This window comes from Phascolarctos cinereus, unplaced genomic scaffold (assembly GCF_003287225.1).
Source record: "Phascolarctos cinereus isolate Bilbo 61053 unplaced genomic scaffold, phaCin_HiC Scaffold_7;HRSCAF=346, whole genome shotgun sequence".
Classification (NCBI taxonomy): Eukaryota; Metazoa; Chordata; class Mammalia; order Diprotodontia; family Phascolarctidae; genus Phascolarctos; species Phascolarctos cinereus.
The window spans coordinates 12,516,166-12,536,883 of record NW_027556180.1 but is presented as its reverse complement, the minus strand read 5'-3'; the positions used below and the strand labels follow the sequence as shown (position 1 = coordinate 12,536,883).

The window sequence follows — 20,718 nt, the reverse complement described above, 5'->3', positions numbered from 1 at the left end:
TTTGTTTGTTGGGTTTTTTTAGGCAATTGGGGTTAAGTGACTTGCCCAGAGTCACACACTAGTATGTGTCAAGTGTTTGGTCTGAGGCTGGATTCGAAGTCAGGTCCTCCTGACTTCAGGGCTGGGGCTCTATCCACTGCTGCCCCCTCCTCTTTTTTTCTCTCTCTGTCTCTCTCCCACCTTTCTCATCTTACCAAAAATCATCTTTCTAATATACAATACATATTATACCCCACTCAAGTACCCTTTGGTGCCTTCCTGTTGCCTCTAGGAAAAGCTACCAGCTGAGCAGCCTGAGCATGCAGTCCTTCCACAATGTGGTTCCTACTGACCTTTTTTAGCCCATGTTTCCAATAACATTCCTCACACTCCCTCTTCTACCCAAACTGACTTTTCACTGAACCCAACATTGCAGCTCCAGCCAGGGATAAGCCGTCCCCTCGACCTGGAATTCATTCCTTCTTCAGTGTTACTTTTCAAGCTCTTAATCTTCAAAGCTTGTCTGAGATGCTCTTTCTTATTATGAGTTCCCTCCAGTTATTAGGGCTCTTTCCTTCCTCAAATTACCTTGTCTTTATTTGTCTTGTATTCTCCCAATAAAATACAAACTTCTTCAGAGCAGGAGCCATTTTGTTTCTGCCTTTTGTCCCTCCAGCCTTCCACATAAGGTTAGGAACCCAACCTTTCACTGGTATAGGGGACTCTCGGATAAGCAAAGTCCCTCCACCAATGCAGGTGACACTGTTGGGTTCTGATAGGGTTAGACAGTTGGGATTGGCACCTTCTCCACAACCTTCTTCTTAAGAAATTGCGTAGATCACTAAGAGGTTAAGTGACTTCTTCATAGCTGCGTAGCTATTGTCAGAAGCAAGACGTGAATCCAGGTCTTCCTGATTTCAAAGTCATCTCTCCCTATGCAGAATGCCACAGCTGCCTTGTCCATGGTAGGGACTTGATAAAGAACAGAACAGAACTCATGATGGCTGCTCCAATCCAGAAGTAAGCTCCTGGGATGGCTCAGGGACAAACTAGTTCCCAGGATGAGGAAGCTGCTAACAAGCTAAATAGATTTCCCAGCTCCAAGCCAGAAGAGGCTGAGGGCCCACATGTATATTCACAGGTAGCTAGGACTAGCAAGCCACCTTATCATTCATTCCATACGTGGCAGCTAGCGGCACAGTGGATAGAGCACTAGCCCTGGAGTCAGGAGCACCTGAGTTCAAATCCAGCCTCAGACACTTGACACTTACTAACCATGTGACCCTGGGCAAATCACTTAACCCTTAGTTTTTCTCATCTGTAAAATGAACTGAAGAAGGAAATAGCAAACCACTAGTATCTCTGCCAAGAAAACCCCAAATGGGATCACTAAGAGTTGGACATAACTGAAACAAATTAACAAGTAATTCTACACATGACTAAAGCAGCTACTCTGCAAATTAGTTAAGGCTGAAAATGAACTCCCTCTCCCTCCTACTGCCTTTTCCTTATTCTCAAAGACCAGGAAAGTTTTGTTTTCTACCCTATTCTACCCAGAAGATGGCAGAACAGTCCTATCATCCTGGAAGTCACAGGGTCTTAGGGTTTACAACTGTAAAGTATTCTGGAATTAACCCAGCACAATCCTTTCTTAAATTCACAGGTATGGAGCTGGAAGAGAGGTCTTAGAGGACATCTAGTTTAACCCTTTCAGTTTACAGATAAAGAAACTGAGGCCCAGGAAGGTGACAGACCTTGCTCTGAAGCTGTCGAGCTGGGATGGACTCCTAGCTCTTCTCCACACCAAACCTGGCATTTTTTCACTGCATCCTTGGAACCAGTATGTGATCCCCCATCCATTCAGTCACCAGCTCTCACATCTCTGGTCACATCTTTCCACTCCACCCTCTCCTTGCCACACCCACTGCCACCCTTTCAGATCAAACCTTCCATCCTCTTCACCTGGACCATTGCAATGGTTTTCTCGTCTCTCACTTTACTTCTCTCCAATTAATTCTCTGCATTGGTGCTGAATGAATCATAGAATCATGGATCATAGACTCAAGGGCCAAAGCTGGATAAGAATGTCAATTTTACAGATGAGTAAACTGACTTGCAAAAAACATTTGAGGTTTTCTTGGCAAAGACACTAAAGTGGTTTGCCATTTCCTTCTCCAGCTCATTTTACAGATAAGGAAATTGAGGCTAGATTTGAGCTCAGGTTCCTGACTCCAAGTCTGGCACTGTATGACCTAGCTATCTTAGGAAGACAAGTTCAAATCCAGCCTTAAATGTTCAAATCCAGTCTCAGATACTTATTAGCTATATAACTCTGGACAAACCACTTACCCTCTGCCTCAGTTTCCTGGACTGTAAAATGGGGATAATAACTGCACCAACCTCTCATGGTTGTTTTGAGAATCAAACTCATTTACTATTTGTAAAGCATTTAGCATAATGCCTGGCATACAGTAGGTGCTATATAAATGTTAGCTATTATTATTAGATCTATGATCCTACTATCAATAAGGCCCATCCACTTCAAGATTAATGATCCTATGAAAGTCCCAGGTACTCCACCCTAGTTATGTCTCTGTTCATTGCCCTGTTGTACATTTCTACCTGAATGTCCTAGTATCACCTCTACCTTAGCTGATCCAAGACAAGATTTATCCTCTTCACCCCTAAACCCATTCATCTTCTTAACTTCTGTATTATTGTTAATAGTACCACCATACTCCATGGTGCTTTGGATTATAACCTGAACTACCTTGGATTCCTCCCTCTCCCTCACTGTCCACACTGATGGTCCTTAAATCCTACCATTTCCTTCTCCACCATCTCTCTTACTTCTACCCAGTTTCCTTCTTGTTGCCATCACTTTAATGTGGTGAGATTCCCCGAACTTGTCTCCTTGTCTCTGGATTCTTTGCCCTCCAAGCCACCTAATCAACTGAAATTAGATCCATCTAGGTAACATATGCATTTAGAATATCACTTCTTTGCTCAAAAACCTTCATTGGCTCCCCATTGCTATTTGCTTGGGTTGGGCTGGTTGGTGTTAGTAATGTATCTAGAGGGGCAGCTAGGTGGCGCAGTAGTTAGAGCTCTGGCCTTGGAGTCAGGAGGACCGAGTTCAAATCTAGCCTCAGACATTTGACACTTACTAGCTGTGTGACCTGGGGCAAGTCACTTAACCCCAATTGCCTCACCAAAAAGCAAAAAAAAAAAAAGTGATGTACCTAGAAAAGTGCAATCAATTCACGTTCAGAGGGCGTAGTGTAGCATCCCAACTCTGTTAACTCACTACCTGTGTGAGACCTGGGGCAGGACACTTTAAACTCTGAGCCTCAGGAAATGAGGAGACTGGCCTGGCTCCTATGATCTCATGAGTCTAGGGTATTATCAAACCTGAGCAGAGGTCCAGAGATTAGGCAAGTGTTGGCAATGGAACCTCAGATACCTAACCAAGGTCATAGGCTTTGGAGCTCTGGAAAGGACCTCATCTAATTCATCCACTTTACAAATAAGGAAAATGAGTGGGTATGATGAAAAAAGTATTGACTCCTAAGTCAGAGGATCTGACTTCAAATCCCTCCTCTGACATTTACTACTTATGCGGCCTTGGGAAAGTCACAAAATTCCTCAGGTCTTCATTTTGAGAGAAATGATTATTAAATAACCAACTGTTAATATTGGGAAGATCCAGTAGCTTTTTTTTTTCTTTTCTCATTTGGTAACTGAGTCAAAACTTAGTTCTCTGAAAGGCTGGGCAGATGATGAGATGAAATCTTGGAATTGTTGACCCCACTCAGCTAAGAGAACCTTACAAAGAATTTAATCTAAGGTGATTTCTAGCCCTGTGTTCTACTCAGCCAGGTCTGAGGAGAGGTAGATCCTCTGTCGAAATTGATCAGGGCTAGGGGTGGTCTGGGAGCAAGAGTGATCAAAGTCACATCTCCCAGACCCCCATTAGAATAGGATTACCTCTCATTATAGTATTTATTCTCATTAATTGTCAACCAATCAGAGTTGCCATTCTCAGGAATACCCATTCTTCCAAGGGCATATAAGCATTGAGTGGGTTCCATAAGAGGTTTTTACCATTTGAGAGATCCATCGACCCCTTTTATTAATTGCATGCTATTAATTTACCCAGAAACTGTATCTCTCTAAATTTTTATATATCACAGCTTCTTCAGTTATAAAATGAGGTGATTGGACATGGCCACTGCACACATGGTCTGTTCCAGCTATAGTTCTTTGATCCTAAATAATTTACCCAAGGTCACTTAGCTAGTAAATGTCAGAGCTGGTATTTCTGTAAATCCTTCCACCACCAAGTCTAGGGCTCCTTCCAGGATAGCCCTTGGACAGTCTGTCTCCTTTTCACATCACTGAGAATATCAAAAAGGAAATCACAATATTAGAATTTTACAATGATTCTCTTTTATTTCTGACTCAGCACACCTGACTCTTTTGGTTTTTTCCCTTGTGAAAATCAGCTGATCATTTTAAATCTTATGTTCCAAAAATGGCAAAAGTTGTGGAGATTCAAACTTGAGGCTCCCTGGACAGGACTCTGAAGATGTCTGTGGGAAGGGCTGAATTTCTGGTTTTGGAGGGTGTTGTTTTTCTGGGCATGGACCTTGACCAGGAATACTGATTTCAGGCAAAGGAAGGACTTCACCATTCTTTAGTGGAGGAAGTCTGTGAACATCTTGTTCTGTATGCCCAGGTGGAGGCCCATGCCCACATGGACCGTGGCCGTGGGGACCATGGCGATGATGACCATGACGACCATGACCATGAGGACCATGACCATGACGACCATGACCTTGAGAACCATACTTATGTGGACCAGGACCAAGAGGACATGGCTTGTGAGGATCAGACCTATGGTGGTCAGCATGGGCAAAGGAGGGATGAGTTCCTTCAGGATGATGGAGATCTGGTTCATCTCTGACAGGAGAATTATCAGAACTCTTCTGTGGCCCTGCCTTAGGCTCTTTCTCTTCCAAAGAAGGAGGGTGGGTAGGAGGTGGCCCTCTGTGCTCATGTGAATGATCAGGGTGAGGAGGTTTTCGGCTTCCGTGACCCACATGTCCATGTGATGGAGGTGGGCCTCTAGGAGGATGGTGCCCATGCCCACCAAAACGGTGGTGTCGTCCACTGCTGAAATTGGGGTCCTGGAAGGAAAAGGACATAGGAATGGTCCTTTCAACTCTATTCCATTCCCTTTAATTCAATAAGCATTTCACACACTCACAGGACCTCAGTGGCCATGCAGTCCAATTATACATGAAAGAAGAGTGAGAGAAACTACCAGGAATCAGGAGAGGCCTCACGTAGGAGACCACTCCCCCTTCACCTTGAAGAATGGGTGGAGGTAAGGAGAGAGAGCATTCCAGGTATGGGGGACAGGAGGTCAATGGGGACTGCCAAGACCAGCTAGTGGGCTGATTTGGTTGGAACAGAGTGTGTGAAGAGAGGAGGCTCAGTTCCATAATCCAAAAAGAGAAGCTAGGCACCGTAAGCTCTAGTCTATTCCTCAGTTCCCATCAGGACTCAGAACCCTTAAGACTCCATGAGGTGGAAGTCAGGAGGTCACAAAGACAGAGGAGCCTCGTCCCCTTACCCTGAACATGTTTCAGTGCCACTCCCAGGCCAAGGGCATTCTCTAGGCAGCTGCCCCTCACATACTTCTGGTGTCGGCCAGGGCAGGAGTACTTTTTTAAGGACTACGAGCACCAGTTCAAAAATAAAAAATACCAATTTGCATCTCATTTTTGTCTTTTTTTACACAAATTTACATATTGAGTTTGAGATTCCCACTATGGAGCAAAAAATAAAATAGATTAGTGCAAGCCCAGCCTTTTAGAAACGATACACGAGAAACATCAATGCTTACGTCTCCCCACGTATGTTCTCCCTGAAAGACAGGGCTGTTCTTGCTCTTTCCCCATATTTCCAGGGCTCACTATGGTGCCTGGCACACAGTAAGTGATGAATAAGTGCTGTGTAATTGTGACGCTCCTGAAATAGTGGAGCCCTTGGGTGAAGGATCCGCTAGATGCAGATCTAGGTCGAGAGCTGGAAGAGCCCTTCTGTGGGACCTCATCCAATCACGCCTTCCCCAGAGACCGAGCCAGAGGCCCAGAGGGGAGCGGCAGGCCCAAGCTCCACGTTCATTAGAGAGCTATTGGGGTCACTATGATCCTATTAAAATGGCGAAGTAAGAATGAAAGCCCTGGCTCCTTCAAGAAACAGAGGCAAAGGGCGGCCTAGACTAGGAGAACTCAGTGGATGCCTCTCCATCCGGGAAGGCGGACAATAAAGTGACAGATGTTGTAGGAACGTGCGGAAAGAAGAAAGCTACTTCCTCGAGCTCCCTCACACAGACATCTCCCAGAGCCGCATCTCCAGCCCTGACCTCTCTCCGAACTCCAGGCCAACCTTCCCACATGGATGGCAGCTGAAGGGGCCTCAGGCTCCACCACCCCATTATCCTTCACCCTTTCTGGTGATGGCCCCACCATCCATGCTCTGTCCTCTGCATCTCACATCACAACAGTCACTACATCTTGTCTGTTCCACCAGAGGCGGTGGAACGGACCCCAGAGATGGTGTCAGAGGATCTGGTGGGGAATCCTTGCTCTGCCACCTACTGAACGCTTAATGTCTCTGGGCCTCCATTCCTTCATCTTCAAAATAAGGGGGTGGGCACTCTAGCAACGCCTGAGGCTCCTTCTGTCTCCAGACCTATGATCATAGGACACACACACACCCCTTCGTGACTATCCCCATACCACCATTGGCCTCTCAGTAGGTCTTGACATCTCCCCTCTCTCCTTTGTCCAATCTGTCATTCAGAACTGTTGCTAAATTAATTCTTGTTATGTGTAGTTCTGGTCATGTCCCTTCCCTGCTCACTAATCTTCATTGGCTCCCTATTACCTCCTGAGTGAAGTTCTAACACCTTTATCTGGCCCTCAAGGTGCTCCACCACCCCATCTTTCCAGTAATGGACACAGATGGAGACTGAGGTCTGAGAAGTACATTAAAATCCTCCTGGCATGATGCTGTCTTGGACAAAGACAGTTTAAGGCAAGGCACATACCTCCTTGAAAATTTCACAGTTTACATGCAGATCATCTGGTTTGTTCAAGTCCGAATTCTTCACATCGTACACAAGAGCTGCCCAGCAAAATCCAAAGACCTGCAAACAAGAGAGAAGCCTGTGACTTTGGGGGGGAGTCCTGGGGAGGTGTCTGCTGGCAGGAGACTGTGGATGGATGTGTGTGTGTGTGAATGCAAGCATCTGCGAGAGTCTGAGAGTATCTGCTGGCAGGAGACTCTGTGTGTGTGTGTGTGTGTGTGAGTGTGTGTGTGCGCGCGCGTGTGAATGCAAGCAACTGCGAGAGTCTGAGAGTGTCTGCTGGCAGGAGACTCTGTGTGTGTGTGTGTGTGTGTGTGTGTGTGAGAGAGAGAGAGAGAGAGAGAGAGAGAGAGAGAGAGAGAGAGAGAGAGAGAATGCAAGCATCTGTGAGAGTCTGAGAGTGTCTGCTGGCAAGAGACTCTGTGTGTGTGCATGAGTGTGTGTGTGAATGCAAGCATCTGTGAGAGTCTGAGAGTGTCTGCTGGCAGGAGACTCTGTGTCTGTGTGTGTGTGATCTGCAAGAGTCTGAGAGTGTCTGCTGGCAGGAGACTCTGTGTCTGTGTGTGTGTGTGTGTGCGTGAGTGTGTGTGTGTGAATGCAAGCATCTGTGAGAGTCTGAGAGTGTCTGCTGGCAGGAGACTCTGTGTGTGTGTGTGCGTGAGTGTGTGTGTGAATGCAAGCATCTGAGAGTCTGAGAGTGTCTGCTGGCAGGAGACTCTGTGTGTGTGTGTATGTGCACACGTGTGTGTGAATGCAAACAACTGTGAGAGTCTGAGAGTGTCTGCTGGCAGGAGACTCTGTGTCTGTGTGTGTGTGTGTGTGTGCGTGAGTGTGTGTGTGCGTGAGTGTGTGTGTGAATGCAAGCATCTGTGAGAGTCTGAGAGTGTCTGCTGGCAGGAGACTCTGTGTGTGTGTGTGTGTGCGTGAGTGTGTGTGTGAATGCAAGCATCTGCGAGAGTCTGAGAGTGTCTGCTGGCAGGAGACTCTGTGTGTGTGTATGTGCACACGTGTGTGTGAATGCAAACAACTGTGAGAGTCTGAGAGTGTCTGCTGGCAGGAGACTCTGTGTTGTGTGTGTGTGTGTGTGAATGCAAGCATCTGTGAGAGTTTGAGAGTGTTCAGGAGTGTATTGTGAGAGTGTGAGTGAATGTGTGTGGATGAGTTTGGGGGAGTGAGGGTGTTTGAGTGTGTGTGAGTATTTTGAATATGTGAGTGTATGTGAGACTATGTGTGTGAGTGTGTGTGTGTGAGAGTGTATACATGAGTGTGTGAGTATATGTGAGTATGTGAATGTGTGTGAGTATATATGAGTGTGTGAATGTGTGTGAGTATATGTGAGTGTGTGAATGTGTGTGAGTGGGTATGAGAGGGTGTATACATGGCAATCTGACCCTTGTCCAATGACCTGGGAAGATGATCACAGCCTAGAAACACAAGGTAATCTCATTGGCAGTGGGATGTGTGAGCTGCATGACCCTTGGTAGGTCAGATTGCTTCTTTGTCCCTCAGTGTCCTATAAAGTGAAGGGAGTCAAATCAGTGGCTTCCAAGGTCTCTTCCTGTCCTAAATGGGTGGTCCTTGGTATTGGTAAGAACACTGACTAGGTGGTGAGGTGGCTGGGGATGGAAGGCAGGGGATGGAAGGCAGGGGAGGTCAGGCCTCCATCCCCGCCTGCCTTTAGCCTCCTGGGTGACCTTGATCTGAGCACTGCTCTGAGTGAGCACCAACATTTCCTCATCTGTAAAATAAAGAGGGACTAAGCAGGTGAAGCCGCTGTCCAGCTCTTTGACCTTAAGTTCAATGTAACAAGCAGAGGAAATGTTTACTTTGTGTCAGGCACTGGAGACACAAAGATTAAAAATGAAACAACTCCTGCCTTCAGGGAGCTTCCATTCTTTTTGGAGATAACATATGTGTATGATATATATATACATACACAGTCAAACACGAAAATGTAACAAGTTCCGCCCTTAAGGAGCTTCCGTTCTATATGGAAGGGTCTGGGGAAGAAGCATCTGTAGAGAAGTGAGGGCAGTTACAGAAAATGAAGCAAAGGGAGGGTCAGTATGCTGACGATGGCGAGGCTGAGGGGAGCCAGCCACCAGCCTGGGAAAAGTGGAGCTTTGAACATGTTCTATTCCTGTCTTTCAATAAGCATTTGGCCTGGCTCCATGGCTAGTACACAACTTAATCCATTCTTTTTGTTTCCAGAAGTTCTCAAGCCAGAATAGCAGCCCCAGGGAGTCCAGCCAGCCAGGAGCTGGGGAAGCCTGGGGTGGTGGTGGGGGGGGAGTCAGCGTGGGATTCTGAGGGGTGCAAGAATGAGTCTGGTCAGGGCTTCCTGGCTCCTCTGAGAAATCAGCAGCAACCCATCATTACACTAGGCACTGAGCTTAGGCATAGTGAGGGCTGTCCCTTCCTCTCTACCCTCACCCCCATGTTGTCTTCCAATTAGAATGGAAGCTCTTCCAGGGCAGGGACTTTCTTTTGCTTTTCTTTGTAGCACCAGTGTTTTGCTCAGTGCCTGGTATATAGTAGGTGCTTAATTAATGCTTACTGCCTGCCTGACCAAAAAAAGACTCAATGACCCCTCCCACAACTCAGCTTTCCCACATGGAAAATTTGAACCATGCTGGCACCAGCCAGGGTAAAGAGGCAATGGGGAACTTGGCTGCTCCCTCTGGCTGGCTGTAGCCCATGGAGGAAGGCCTACAAAGAGGCTCCTTTTCCTTCAATGTTTGAAACACTACATGGCTTGTTTCTCCAGAGAACTGATTCCTGACTGTCTCTGAATAGACAGCATGCCACAAGTACAGCTCAGGAGAGGAGGAAGCAAAGAGTTGCTGTCTTTCCCTCTCTTGACCTGCCTGGAGACTTTCAGAGCCTCGTTGTGGCAAGGGATCACAGGTATTACTCAGTCCAACTTGTTCCCAAATATAAGTCACCTGTGCAACATCTCGGGAAAGGGACGTCCAGATTCTGCCTGCAAACCTTTAGTGAGAGCCAACCCATCCCCCCAGGAAGTCTGCTTCTGCACTTGTGGACAGCTCCCAGTAACGGGAAGTAGTCCTCTTTCTGGGGCCAAGCAGAAAGGGTTGATTTCTCTTCTCCATGACCCATCTTCTCAAGGACCCATCATAGGTTTCTAGATCCAGAGCTCTAAGGGACCTCAAAGGCCATCTAATTCAACCCCCTCATTTTACAGGCAAGGAGACTGAGACCTAGAAAGCTGTGACTCCCAAGATCATAACAGTACTAAGCAGCAGAGGTGGGATTTGAACCCAAGCCCCCTGACTCCTGAACCTTTCATAGCTATCACAGGTGCTTCTAAGCCCTCTCTCACCAGGGCTGCATGTTACCAGAAAGGGGTCAGTGGTCTTGAGTCAGTGCTTTCTCTGCTCCTGCTTGACCTTCTCTGGCCTCTGGCCCCCAAGGAAACCAGAATTCCCTGAGCAAAGAGTACAGAGGCCTTGGGCCCACGGGGAACTGACTTGGGAGTCAGCTGACCAGTATTTCTGGCTGCTCGCCTCAAAGCCTGAAACTGAGAACCAGAACTTCGGGGAACAAATTTGCAAAACTACAGAGTGCTCTAGAAACAAGACGTGGAGACGTCCAAGAAAACAAGAAAAACTTCCCAGACCAAGGAGGCAGAATCAGCTGCAGTCACAGGGTCTTCACTGATGGCAACAGGGATCAGCTATACCAAAATATGTGTGTAATGTTATTTTATATCTGTGTATATATGTAAACACACATACAGATGTTGTTTTCAGGTCTGCATAGTACTTTACATATATTACTTCCTTTGAAGCTCACAACAGCCCCAAGAGGTAAGTGTGATTATCATCATCTCCATTTTATAGATGAGGAAACTGAGGCAAACAGCAGGTAAGTGACTTGCCCAGGCTCACACAGGTCATGAGAGTCGGAAGCAGGATTCTCCTCATCCACTTACCGGACAGCTTCTGAAAAAGTGAGGAGGCGGAGGCCGGCCTTCTGGCCCAGAGAAGTGGTGAGGCGGTGGTGGAGGCGGAGGTGGGGCTTCTTCAGAGTGGTTCCTTATGCTAAAATCCAAGTACAAAGTGGTACTTTCTCCTCCCCTCTGAAGCAGAGAGATCACATGAGCTCCAGGAAAGCAAATCGGGGTAGCTTAATGACCCATTCTTCAATTCCATATCCAGTACCCACACATTACAAATACCCCCATGTCTCCTCGGAATGTGGGGCCACATCACCCCCTGGCTCTGTCCTCTTCCCTTTCTAGGACCCCCTCCTCTTCCTTGGTTTTTTTGAATTGAAATATTTACCAATAAGGCAGTTCCTTCATGTGAACTGCCCACCCCCTCTGAATGTGCCACCCCTCCTCCTACAGATAAATAAATGCTTCTTTACTGACCTAATGACCGCAAACGGCCCCAATTTAGAGACACATTCCTGAGAGATCACCCATGGCTGGTTTGGGACCTCAATGGCCATTCAGCCTTCCCATCCCTAACCAAGAATCCCTTCTCCAGTATCTCCAACAAGCAGTCATCTGTCTTCACTTGAAGTCTTTAAGTGAGGGAGAGCCCATCCCGTTTTCAGCCATTTAAGTGATTAAGAAGCCTTTGCTGTCATTCCAGCCCCAACTAATTGCTGCTGGACATGGCAGTAGGTCAGTTTCTTAGAAACAGCTTTCATATATCTCCTGAGCTTTCTCTTCTCCAAACTAAACATCCCTAGCTCTTTCAACCCGTCTTTGTCCTGGATTTCCTCACCTTTGCTCAGACATGCCTCAGTTTCCTGAGATGTGGGACCCCGTTGTTCCAGATGTGACCAGGGCAGAGTACAGAGGGAGCAGTAGCACCTCCCTTGTCTCTGAATGTATCCTAAAGTTACTTTAATGGGGGAGGGGAGGTACATAACACTGAACATTTACCTTGAGTTTGTGATCCACTAGAATCCCATGTCTATTCTACAGAATTTTTAGTTTTGATCTCTCCCTGCCCCCTTCCCATCATCTTGTACTTTTGAAGTTGATTTTTTAATCCAAATTTCTCACATGTAACTCTATTAAATTTCATCTTATTATATCTGCCCCCATCTTTCTATCCCCTGTAATGATCTTTTGGGATTCTGACTGTTATGTAGCATTTTAGATTTTTTTTCTCCCAGCTTTGTGGGATCTGTATTCTCCTAGCAGGCCACACTCACATAGAGGATATCACACCTACTGATTTTGCACCCTGCCCCTTGGTCCCTCTCAACACCAGAGCTTTATTTAAAGGCTTATTGCAGACTCACCTCCTCCAGAGCTCTCTCAACCTTCAACAGCTGGAAAGAGGAGACACTGGCATTAGCCTCCTGGTACCGCTTGAGGGCTTTCTCTGCCTGCTCCTTATATTGTTCTGGATTTTCAAAGTAGTCAATAATCACAGTCTCAGATGTGGGGTTGGTTAGTGCAGAAGAAACTGTGAAAATAAGATGAAACCCAATCATGTAAATGGAAAGAATAATCACCAAAAGAGAAATGGAATAAAATAACCAAGCTAGGTCCTGAAAAAAAAAAAAACACAATGTATGAGAAACACCTCCCTCTCTTCTTGGCAGCGGGGGGGGGGGGGGGGGGGGGGGGGGGGGGGGGGGGCTATGGAGGTGGAGAACAGCATATACTGGCAGGCAGATCCATATGTTTGTTAGTTTCACTTATCTGCTTTTCTTTTTTCTCAGTCTTTATTTTTTGTAATTAGAGGTGGCTCTCTAGGTGGAGGAGAGGGATGGGGCTGTAGGAAAATGCATATTAGTGATATAAAAACAATAGAGATCATTTTCAGATTCTCCTCTAAATAGGATAGCTGTAGTGAAATGTGTGTGCCTCTCCCATGACACCCTGAAGGCAAGCAAGTGCCCTCAACAGCGGTAAGATAGTTTAGAAGAGGAGAAAGTTTGGGGGGGAAGCCAATGAGTTCTATTTTGGACATATTGCCCCTGAGATACCTATGGGACATCCAACTTGAAATGTCCAAAAGGCAGATCATAAATGCTCAACTAGGGACAGCTGATTAGGACTGAATCTATAGATCTGGGGAATCATCTGCATACATATGATCATTAAACTTGTACAAGCTAATGATTTTACCAACTAAGATAGTATAGAGGGAGGGGGAAAAAAGGGCCTAGAACAGAGACTTGGGGGACACCTAAAGTTTGCAGGCATGATGTGGAAGAAGATTCAGGAAAGACACTGAGGAGTGGTCAGAGAGATAGGAGGAGAACCAAGAGAGCACAGTATCATGAACACCTAGAAGACAGTGTCCAAGAGGTGAGTGTCAAAGACTGCAGAGAGGTCAAGAAGGGGAAGGACAGAGAAAAGGTCATTGGTTTGACAAGTAAGAGATCATGGGAAACTTTAGAGAGATCAACTTCAGTTGAATCATGGGACCCAAAGCCAAATTGCAGGAGGTTTAGAAGAGAGGGAGAGGAGAAAAGAAGTCAGTGAGTATAGTTAGCTTTCCCAAGGAGTTTAGTGGAGAGGGGGAGCAGAGGCATAGGATGACAACCAGTAGGAATGATTTGATCAAGTCAGGGTCTAAAGATGAGGCAGGTATGGGCATGTTCATAGGCATCAGGAAAGTAGCCAGTAGATTAAAAGAGGAAGCATTTATTAAGTGCCTACTGTATGCCAAGAACTGTGTTGAATGTTTTGTAAATATCTTATTTGATCCTCACAACCACCCTGGGAGATCAGTACCATTATCATATCCATTTTACAGTTGAGAAAACTGAGGCAGATAGAGATTAAGTGACCTGTACAAGGTCACATAACTAGTAAACGCCTGAGAGTAGATTTGAACTCAAGATTTTAAGATTAGAGTAGAGAGTAAGGATGATGTCAGTGGAGGGGGGGAAGGCAATACCTCCAGCAGGAGGAGATGAGAAAGATGGGACCAAGGGTAATATTTAATAAATGGGTAGGTGTGATAGTCAGTGGTGAGAAGGGACTAAGCCTTGCCCGGAACAGTGCCTGCAAAGCCCATCTCAAATAGAAAGAGAGAGCTCCTCCTCCTCGTGACCTGGTGATGCCATGGGATCATTACCTCCAGGAAGAACTTACCTTTGTGATTTACAGATAACCACAAGGAAACTGAACAGTGAGTTCAGAAGCATCGTGTTGGTATAAAAAGGACAATACTCATATCTGCTTATACAATGTATGTGTTGGCTATAATGGCTTTTCCTGGACTTGTGATGGGAAGAAAGTGACCATGAGCCTGGTTGTGCTTGACCAGAGGAGAAAGTGAAGAGGGGGGAGAGGGAGTGTCTTACAACAGAGAGGCAATGTGGCATGGTGGATAGAGCACTGAGCTTGGAAACAGGAAGTCCTGAGTTTGAATCCTGTCTGTGGTCTATACTGGCTCTCTGACTGTCATGGAATCTCTGTGGGCCTCATTTCCTCTTCTTGGAAGTGAAGAGGGGCAGCTAGGTGGTCCAGTAGATACAGCATCAGCCCTGGAGTCAGGAGGACCTGAGTTCAAATCTGTCCTCAGACACATAACACTCACTAGCTGTGTGACTCCAGACAAGTCACTTAAAGCCAGTTGCCTCACAAAAAAAAAAAAATGAGTAGACTGGACTTTGATGTCCTTTTTAGCCTTAAATCTATTGTCTTTAATGCAAATAATTATCCATCCAATTTTTGTAAACTGAATCCCGCTTTAAATCTTAGGGAAGAGTTTCTGATTTGAAGAAATCCAGCAGTAGGTTTAGGGTTGGTTTTTATCTTTTTAGTGAAGGTGCTTGTGTGTGTTGGGGGGGGCGGGGTTGGGGGAGGGGGCGGTGTCTAGGCATTCATTCACCTTTTCCTCCATGTGAGTTTTTCTTTGTGGGAGAGTTGCATCCCCCACCCCTGCCCCCCCCTCCATCCAGGGAGTGGAGATAAGAGGGAAGCCTGAGTTCACATCGAATCCCACCCACCCCTTGCATGCCAGGCAGCCCTAGCACATACCAGAGCTTGTGGTACAGTTGAACTCAATCACCTTATCATGCTCCGGGTAATAGGTGGTGTTTGGGTGGCTGATGGCCACCACTTTGCATTTCCCGATGACCTGCAAGAAGGAAAAAATCGGGGCAGCTAGGTGGCACAGTGGATAGAGTATCGGCCCTGAAATCGGGAGTACCTGAGTTCAAATCTGGCCTCAAACCAAAACACTTGACACTTTCTAGCTGGGCAAGTCATTTGACCCCAACTGCCAAAAACAAAAAGAAGGAAAACATCGCTCTTCATTTCCTTGGATGTCCTGCCTTCTTCAGAATCAGGGCAAAGATAGGGTGCTTCCCGTGACCCTGGGAAGGGTCCTCATTAAGACTTTCTTCTCTACCTTCCTTAGCTGTGTGACCCTGGATTCAGTCTCAGTTTCCTCATCTGCAAAATGGGGAAAGTAACAGCCCCAGGTTGCTGTGAGGCTCAAATGAGGTAAAACATATAAAACACACGACAGCTAAACTTCCCCTGAGGTCAGAACGGATCTCCTAAGGTTATTACAAGTCTGAATGGATTCTTGAGGGCTATTGGAAAGGGAGGGAACAAGGATTTATCTATTAAGCCCCTAAAATGTGCATAGCATTGTACAAATGTAATCTCCTTCCATCTTCACAAGAATCCTGAAGGTAGATGTTGTCATTATTATCCCTGGACACTGAGGCAAACAGAGGTTAATTGCCTCAGTCAAGGTCACTCAGCTAGTAAGTGTCTGAGGATGGATTTGAATTCAGAACTTCCTGTCTCTAGACCCAGCCGCCTTCCTGACTGAGCCACTCAGCTGCCTCCGGACAGGGGGTGTGCTGGAACCTGCTTGAACTGGATGTTGACACCTGATTGTTAAATTTTCAGCGTGAGTATTTACACCTCAAAGAATCCCTACAAATCAGGGCTTAATTTATTGCATCATTGATTATCTAGACTTAAGAAAATGATGCAGAAAATGCCAACAATTCAGTCTAAATTTCAAAGTGTGCCCTGTGTACATTTGCGGGTAGGGTGGATAACTGGTTATTAAACATTTACTGGGACATCATCGGCTATAAAGAACCACTCAGAAGATATAAGTTGAAGTCCCAAACATTTTCAAAAAGAAGCTCAACTTTCAGCCTGAACACAACTGTTTTTCTTTCTGAAAATAAAATTTCAAATTTAAAGGAATGAACTTGTCTTGATGGGTGGATGTAGCAAGGGGTATGCTGATAAATATTTAACAGCTAGGTCTCCAAAAAATTGTACTCACTACACACTTCTCAGTTTAACCTACATTATTGCTGTTTTCTCCATCATTTTTTAAAGTCTAAACAATCAACAAAGCATTCAATACCTGATTTGTAGCATCTGCCAATTTCCAGTGTAAATGCCTTCCCTGGATATTTAACAATGGGCTTTCCCAATCTGGGAGCTGGCTCCAGGACACTCTTGGGCGCAACCTTGAGAAGAGGAGCACGGTCCTCCCTTATGAATCTGGGGCTGAGATCCTTATATGATGGACTTCCCACGTGTCAGAGGGCAGTCTTGGCAGGAAGACTTGCGGACCATGAGGTGCTTGGGACAAGATGGGCAGTCTCAGAAATGCTTAGGCCAGTGGAATTCTAGGCTGTGGCTGAAATGGAGGGACCTACAACCGCCACTGCCTTCTCCCTCTTCCTTCCAGGAGCCTGGCATGGTCCGAAGGTGGAAGGTCTAGGGGCTAATTGCCCCATGTTGAATGGAAGGACTTCCCTCCAACCCATGGGGAGATAAAGAAGGACCAGAGAAATCATCAGGGCTTTTCTTTCTGTTGCTCTTGTACATTATTAGGCAAAACAGACTGCCAGGGAATATCTGAGTGCCCTCAAAAGGTGAGAAAGTATCGAGCTTGTCTACTTACAGTGTCAGTGGGCCGTTTGCCACCTTTTGGTTGGCAATTCTCCACGGGTGTCCTAGACAGGACAGAGCAGTCTGATTCTTTCACATCCAGGACCAAATAGTGGATAACTGCAGATTCCTGAGGAAAGAGAAGAAAATGCACCTTTTAACAAATTCAATTGGATCCAGTCCCATAAGCATTTATTAAGTGCCTACTATGTGCTAGGCAGTAGACAAAGCACTGAGGATAAAAAGACAAGAGACCTCAGAGGATAGTCCTTGCCCTCAGGGAGCTTATATTCTATCAGAGGAGACAATTAATCAAGAAATAAGCATTTATCAAGCACTCACTGTATATTGTATGCCAAACTGTATACTGTAAGCTAGGTACTAGGGAAACAAAGACAAAAATCAAGCAGTCCCTGTCTTCAAGAAGCTTGTGTTCTATTAGGGGACACAGTCAATCAATGAGCACTTATTAAGCCCTTAATGTATACCAAGCAATATTCAAGCCACTGGGGATCTACAGACAAATTAAATAATCCCTGTCCTCAGAGAGTTTATACTCTCCTGAAAAACCACTGGTATGCATATAGAGCTTTAAAAGGTTTTATTTCATTTTTAATTTATGGAATACAATAAACATTTCCATAAATAACATGGTATAATAAAAAAATGATTGCACGTGAAACTGCAAATCTATTAGATACAACTTGCTACATACAGCCCGTACAAATTACAGAGACCCTCCCTGCAAATAGCCTTGGGAGACGGCTGGTAAAAGGAGGCTTGTAGCCATTTTACTATGGTTTTTGTTGTGTCTTGTTTTGTTTTGTTTCTGTAGTCTATATTTTTTTTTCTTGCTGAAAAATATTTTATTTTTATATTAATTTATTTGGATTTATCAATCACTTCCATAAGCTTTTGAGCTTTAAATTTTTCTCCCCTAAAGGTTTTTTTTTTCTTTTGCTTTTTGGTGAGGCAATCAGGGTTAAGCGACTTGCTCAGTCACATAGCTTAGTAAGTGTCAAGTGTCTGAGGCCGGATTTGAACTGAGGTCCTCCGACTCCAAGGCTGAAGCCCTATCCACTATGCCACCTAGCTGCCCTCATTTTACTGTTAAAGAAATTGAGGCTCACTTTGTGACAGTGGGAGAAAACTCATGTCTGTTACCCAGTTTCTTACTCCTGGGGGCCACGTGCCTGCTCAGATTCACTCCTTTGTGGTCCTTTGTGCCAGAGCCTTAGAAAAGTTTCTGTCACGGGGTTCTGAACCATGTTTGTGACAGGTACCCTTTGGGAGTCTGATGGAACCCTTTTCAGGATGAAGCTTGGTGCCCACATTCATAATTAAAGATAATATTCTGTTTCAGTTAGAAGTTAGTAAAAATATAGATGTCATTTCTCCCCCCCAAGTTCACAGGCCCCCTGAAAGCTTCAGGGCTTCTGAGGGCCCCAGGCTAAGCACTCCTCCTCCAGAATAAAGGAGGAACTGCATAAGACACATTGAGGGAGTCAGTGGCTTCACATGGGTTTTTCCTCCATCACACTTTCCCAGACTGAAGCAGGGCCTGCCTGGACCTGAACTTGGGCCACCCCCAGGCCTCTACCCAAACCTCTGGTTGATCAAAGCAGCATGGTAGAGGGAAGGAATTCCTCCCCCTTTTAGTCATGGGCCTCTTCAGCAGCCTGGTGAACCCCTTCCTTCTTAAAATTGAGATCTTAAATGCACAAAATAAAAATATTAGGATTACAAAAGAAACAAAAGATTAATGAAAATAAACACGTCATCCATTCAAATTCACAGACTCCCAGATGTATCTATGGATACCTTGGTGGTGAAGGGTGAGGTGGGGTCCTGTCACCCTAGATTAAGAACCCCTGGTATCATGGAAAGAGAACTAGATTTAGAAGGAGAAAGACCTTTAGATTTAGCTACATTTTTGACACTTACTGTCTATTTGATTCTGACAAATAATTTAACCTCTCTGAACCTCTATTTCCTCATCTGGAAAATCAGGATCACAATACCATTAGCTCCTACCCTATAGGGATAATTATTATAAGCCTCAAGTGAAATAATGTCTACAAAGCAAACCTTAAAATACTATGTAAATATTAACTATTTTGCTAGTATAAATGCTGACCTGCAATAAACATTGATTGACTAATAGTTAAAATAACATTGATAACAATGATTTGAAGACAAAAAAGTTACTAAATCATTCCTACCCTTTGATCAAGCTGACCCATCAGAGCACATACAGATAGGTCAAGGCAGAAGAAAGGCCACGCACTTAACCAAATGTTTACAGCTGCACTTTTTGTGGTAGCAAAGAACAGGAAACAATCAATTAGGCACAATGAATATAAAGGAATATTTTTGCACCATTAAGAAAAAACAAACATGAGGAATTCAGAGAAACAAGGAAAGAATTCTCTGGGCCTCAGTTTCCTCACCTGTAAAATGAAGGGGTTGAGGTAAAAGACAACTGAGGTACCTTCTAGTTTGAGAGCTATAAGCCCCTCACTTGTAGTAAGTGTTGGAAGGCCAAGAAAGCCAAGCCAACAGAATCAGACAGGCATGATTACAATGACCTCCACCCAAATAATGGGAGAAAGCAGCACGAGCCAGGTCTGAAGAGTGCCAGGGGCAATGGCACTACCAAGATATTCTTTGGGGGCCGCTAGGTGGAGCAATGGATAGAGCACCGGCCCTGGAGTAAGGAGGACCTGAGTTCAAATCCGACTTCAGACACTGACTAGCTAGCTGTGTGACCCTAGGCAAGTCATATAACCCCCATTGCCTCCAAAAAAATTTTTAAAAAGAAAAAGATATTCTTTGTTTTCCATTACAACCTCTCTGGGTGACTCAGTTTCCTCACCCACGAGTCCCCTGTATCCATGAGGCCACAGATTCAGTCTTTGTGCCTCTTTACTAAAGTAAATACAATTGCCTTCCCTAAAGTAACTGAATCATTAAAGAAGCAGCATTGCCCAATAGTCAGAACCATTCTTCCGCCACAAACACACACACACACACACACACACACACACACGCATACCCATACACACATGTACACACACATACACACATATACACGCTACACACATACACACACCCATACACACATATACGTGCTACACACATACACATATGCATACATACATATATACACATATACATATACACATACCCATACACACACACCCATACACACATATACATGCTACACACATACACATGTGCATACATACATATATACACATATACATATACACATACCCATACACACATATACACACACACACACACACACACACACACACACCACACACACACACACACCCCACCCTCCAGGGTATATAGCTGAGAAGAGCTCAGTTCCCAGCTTTGTCTCTAGCACCGTTCCTCACCTCCTCGGGTGCATCAGTGTGGGCATCAGCAACGCGTAACAGCTGGAACTGGTAGCCGTCCCTTCGCTTTTCATTGATCTGATTCAGGATTTCCCCAGCCTTGAGCCCAACCGCCTCACAATCTGCAGGGCTCACTGAGGATGAAAGCTCTGCTGAGGCCAGGAGAAGCAGCAGGACTGTCAGAGCCCACATGGTGGCAAAGCATGGAAACCCACCACACGGGCGGGAGATGTCGGGCAGAATTTAGGGGACAGTCTCTTAGAATAAAAACAAGCCCTGTGGCTCGTGGATTCCTA

General features: G+C 45.4%; 1 protein-coding gene across 1 annotated transcript; it reads right to left on the bottom strand.

The window, feature by feature from the left end:
- Window positions 1–4,405: 4,405 nt before the first annotated feature.
- HRG (histidine rich glycoprotein) lies at window positions 4,406–20,718 on the bottom strand. The gene is made up of 7 exons (XM_020988956.2): window positions 20,423–20,718; window positions 17,029–17,145; window positions 15,123–15,222; window positions 12,422–12,588; window positions 11,094–11,240; window positions 7,100–7,198; window positions 4,406–5,168 (listed from the first exon to the last, which is right to left on the bottom strand). The coding sequence occupies exons 1-7, from the start codon at window positions 20,612–20,614 to the stop codon at window positions 4,494–4,496; spliced, it is 1,497 nt and encodes a 498-aa protein (XP_020844615.1). The 5' UTR covers window positions 20,615–20,718; the 3' UTR covers window positions 4,406–4,493.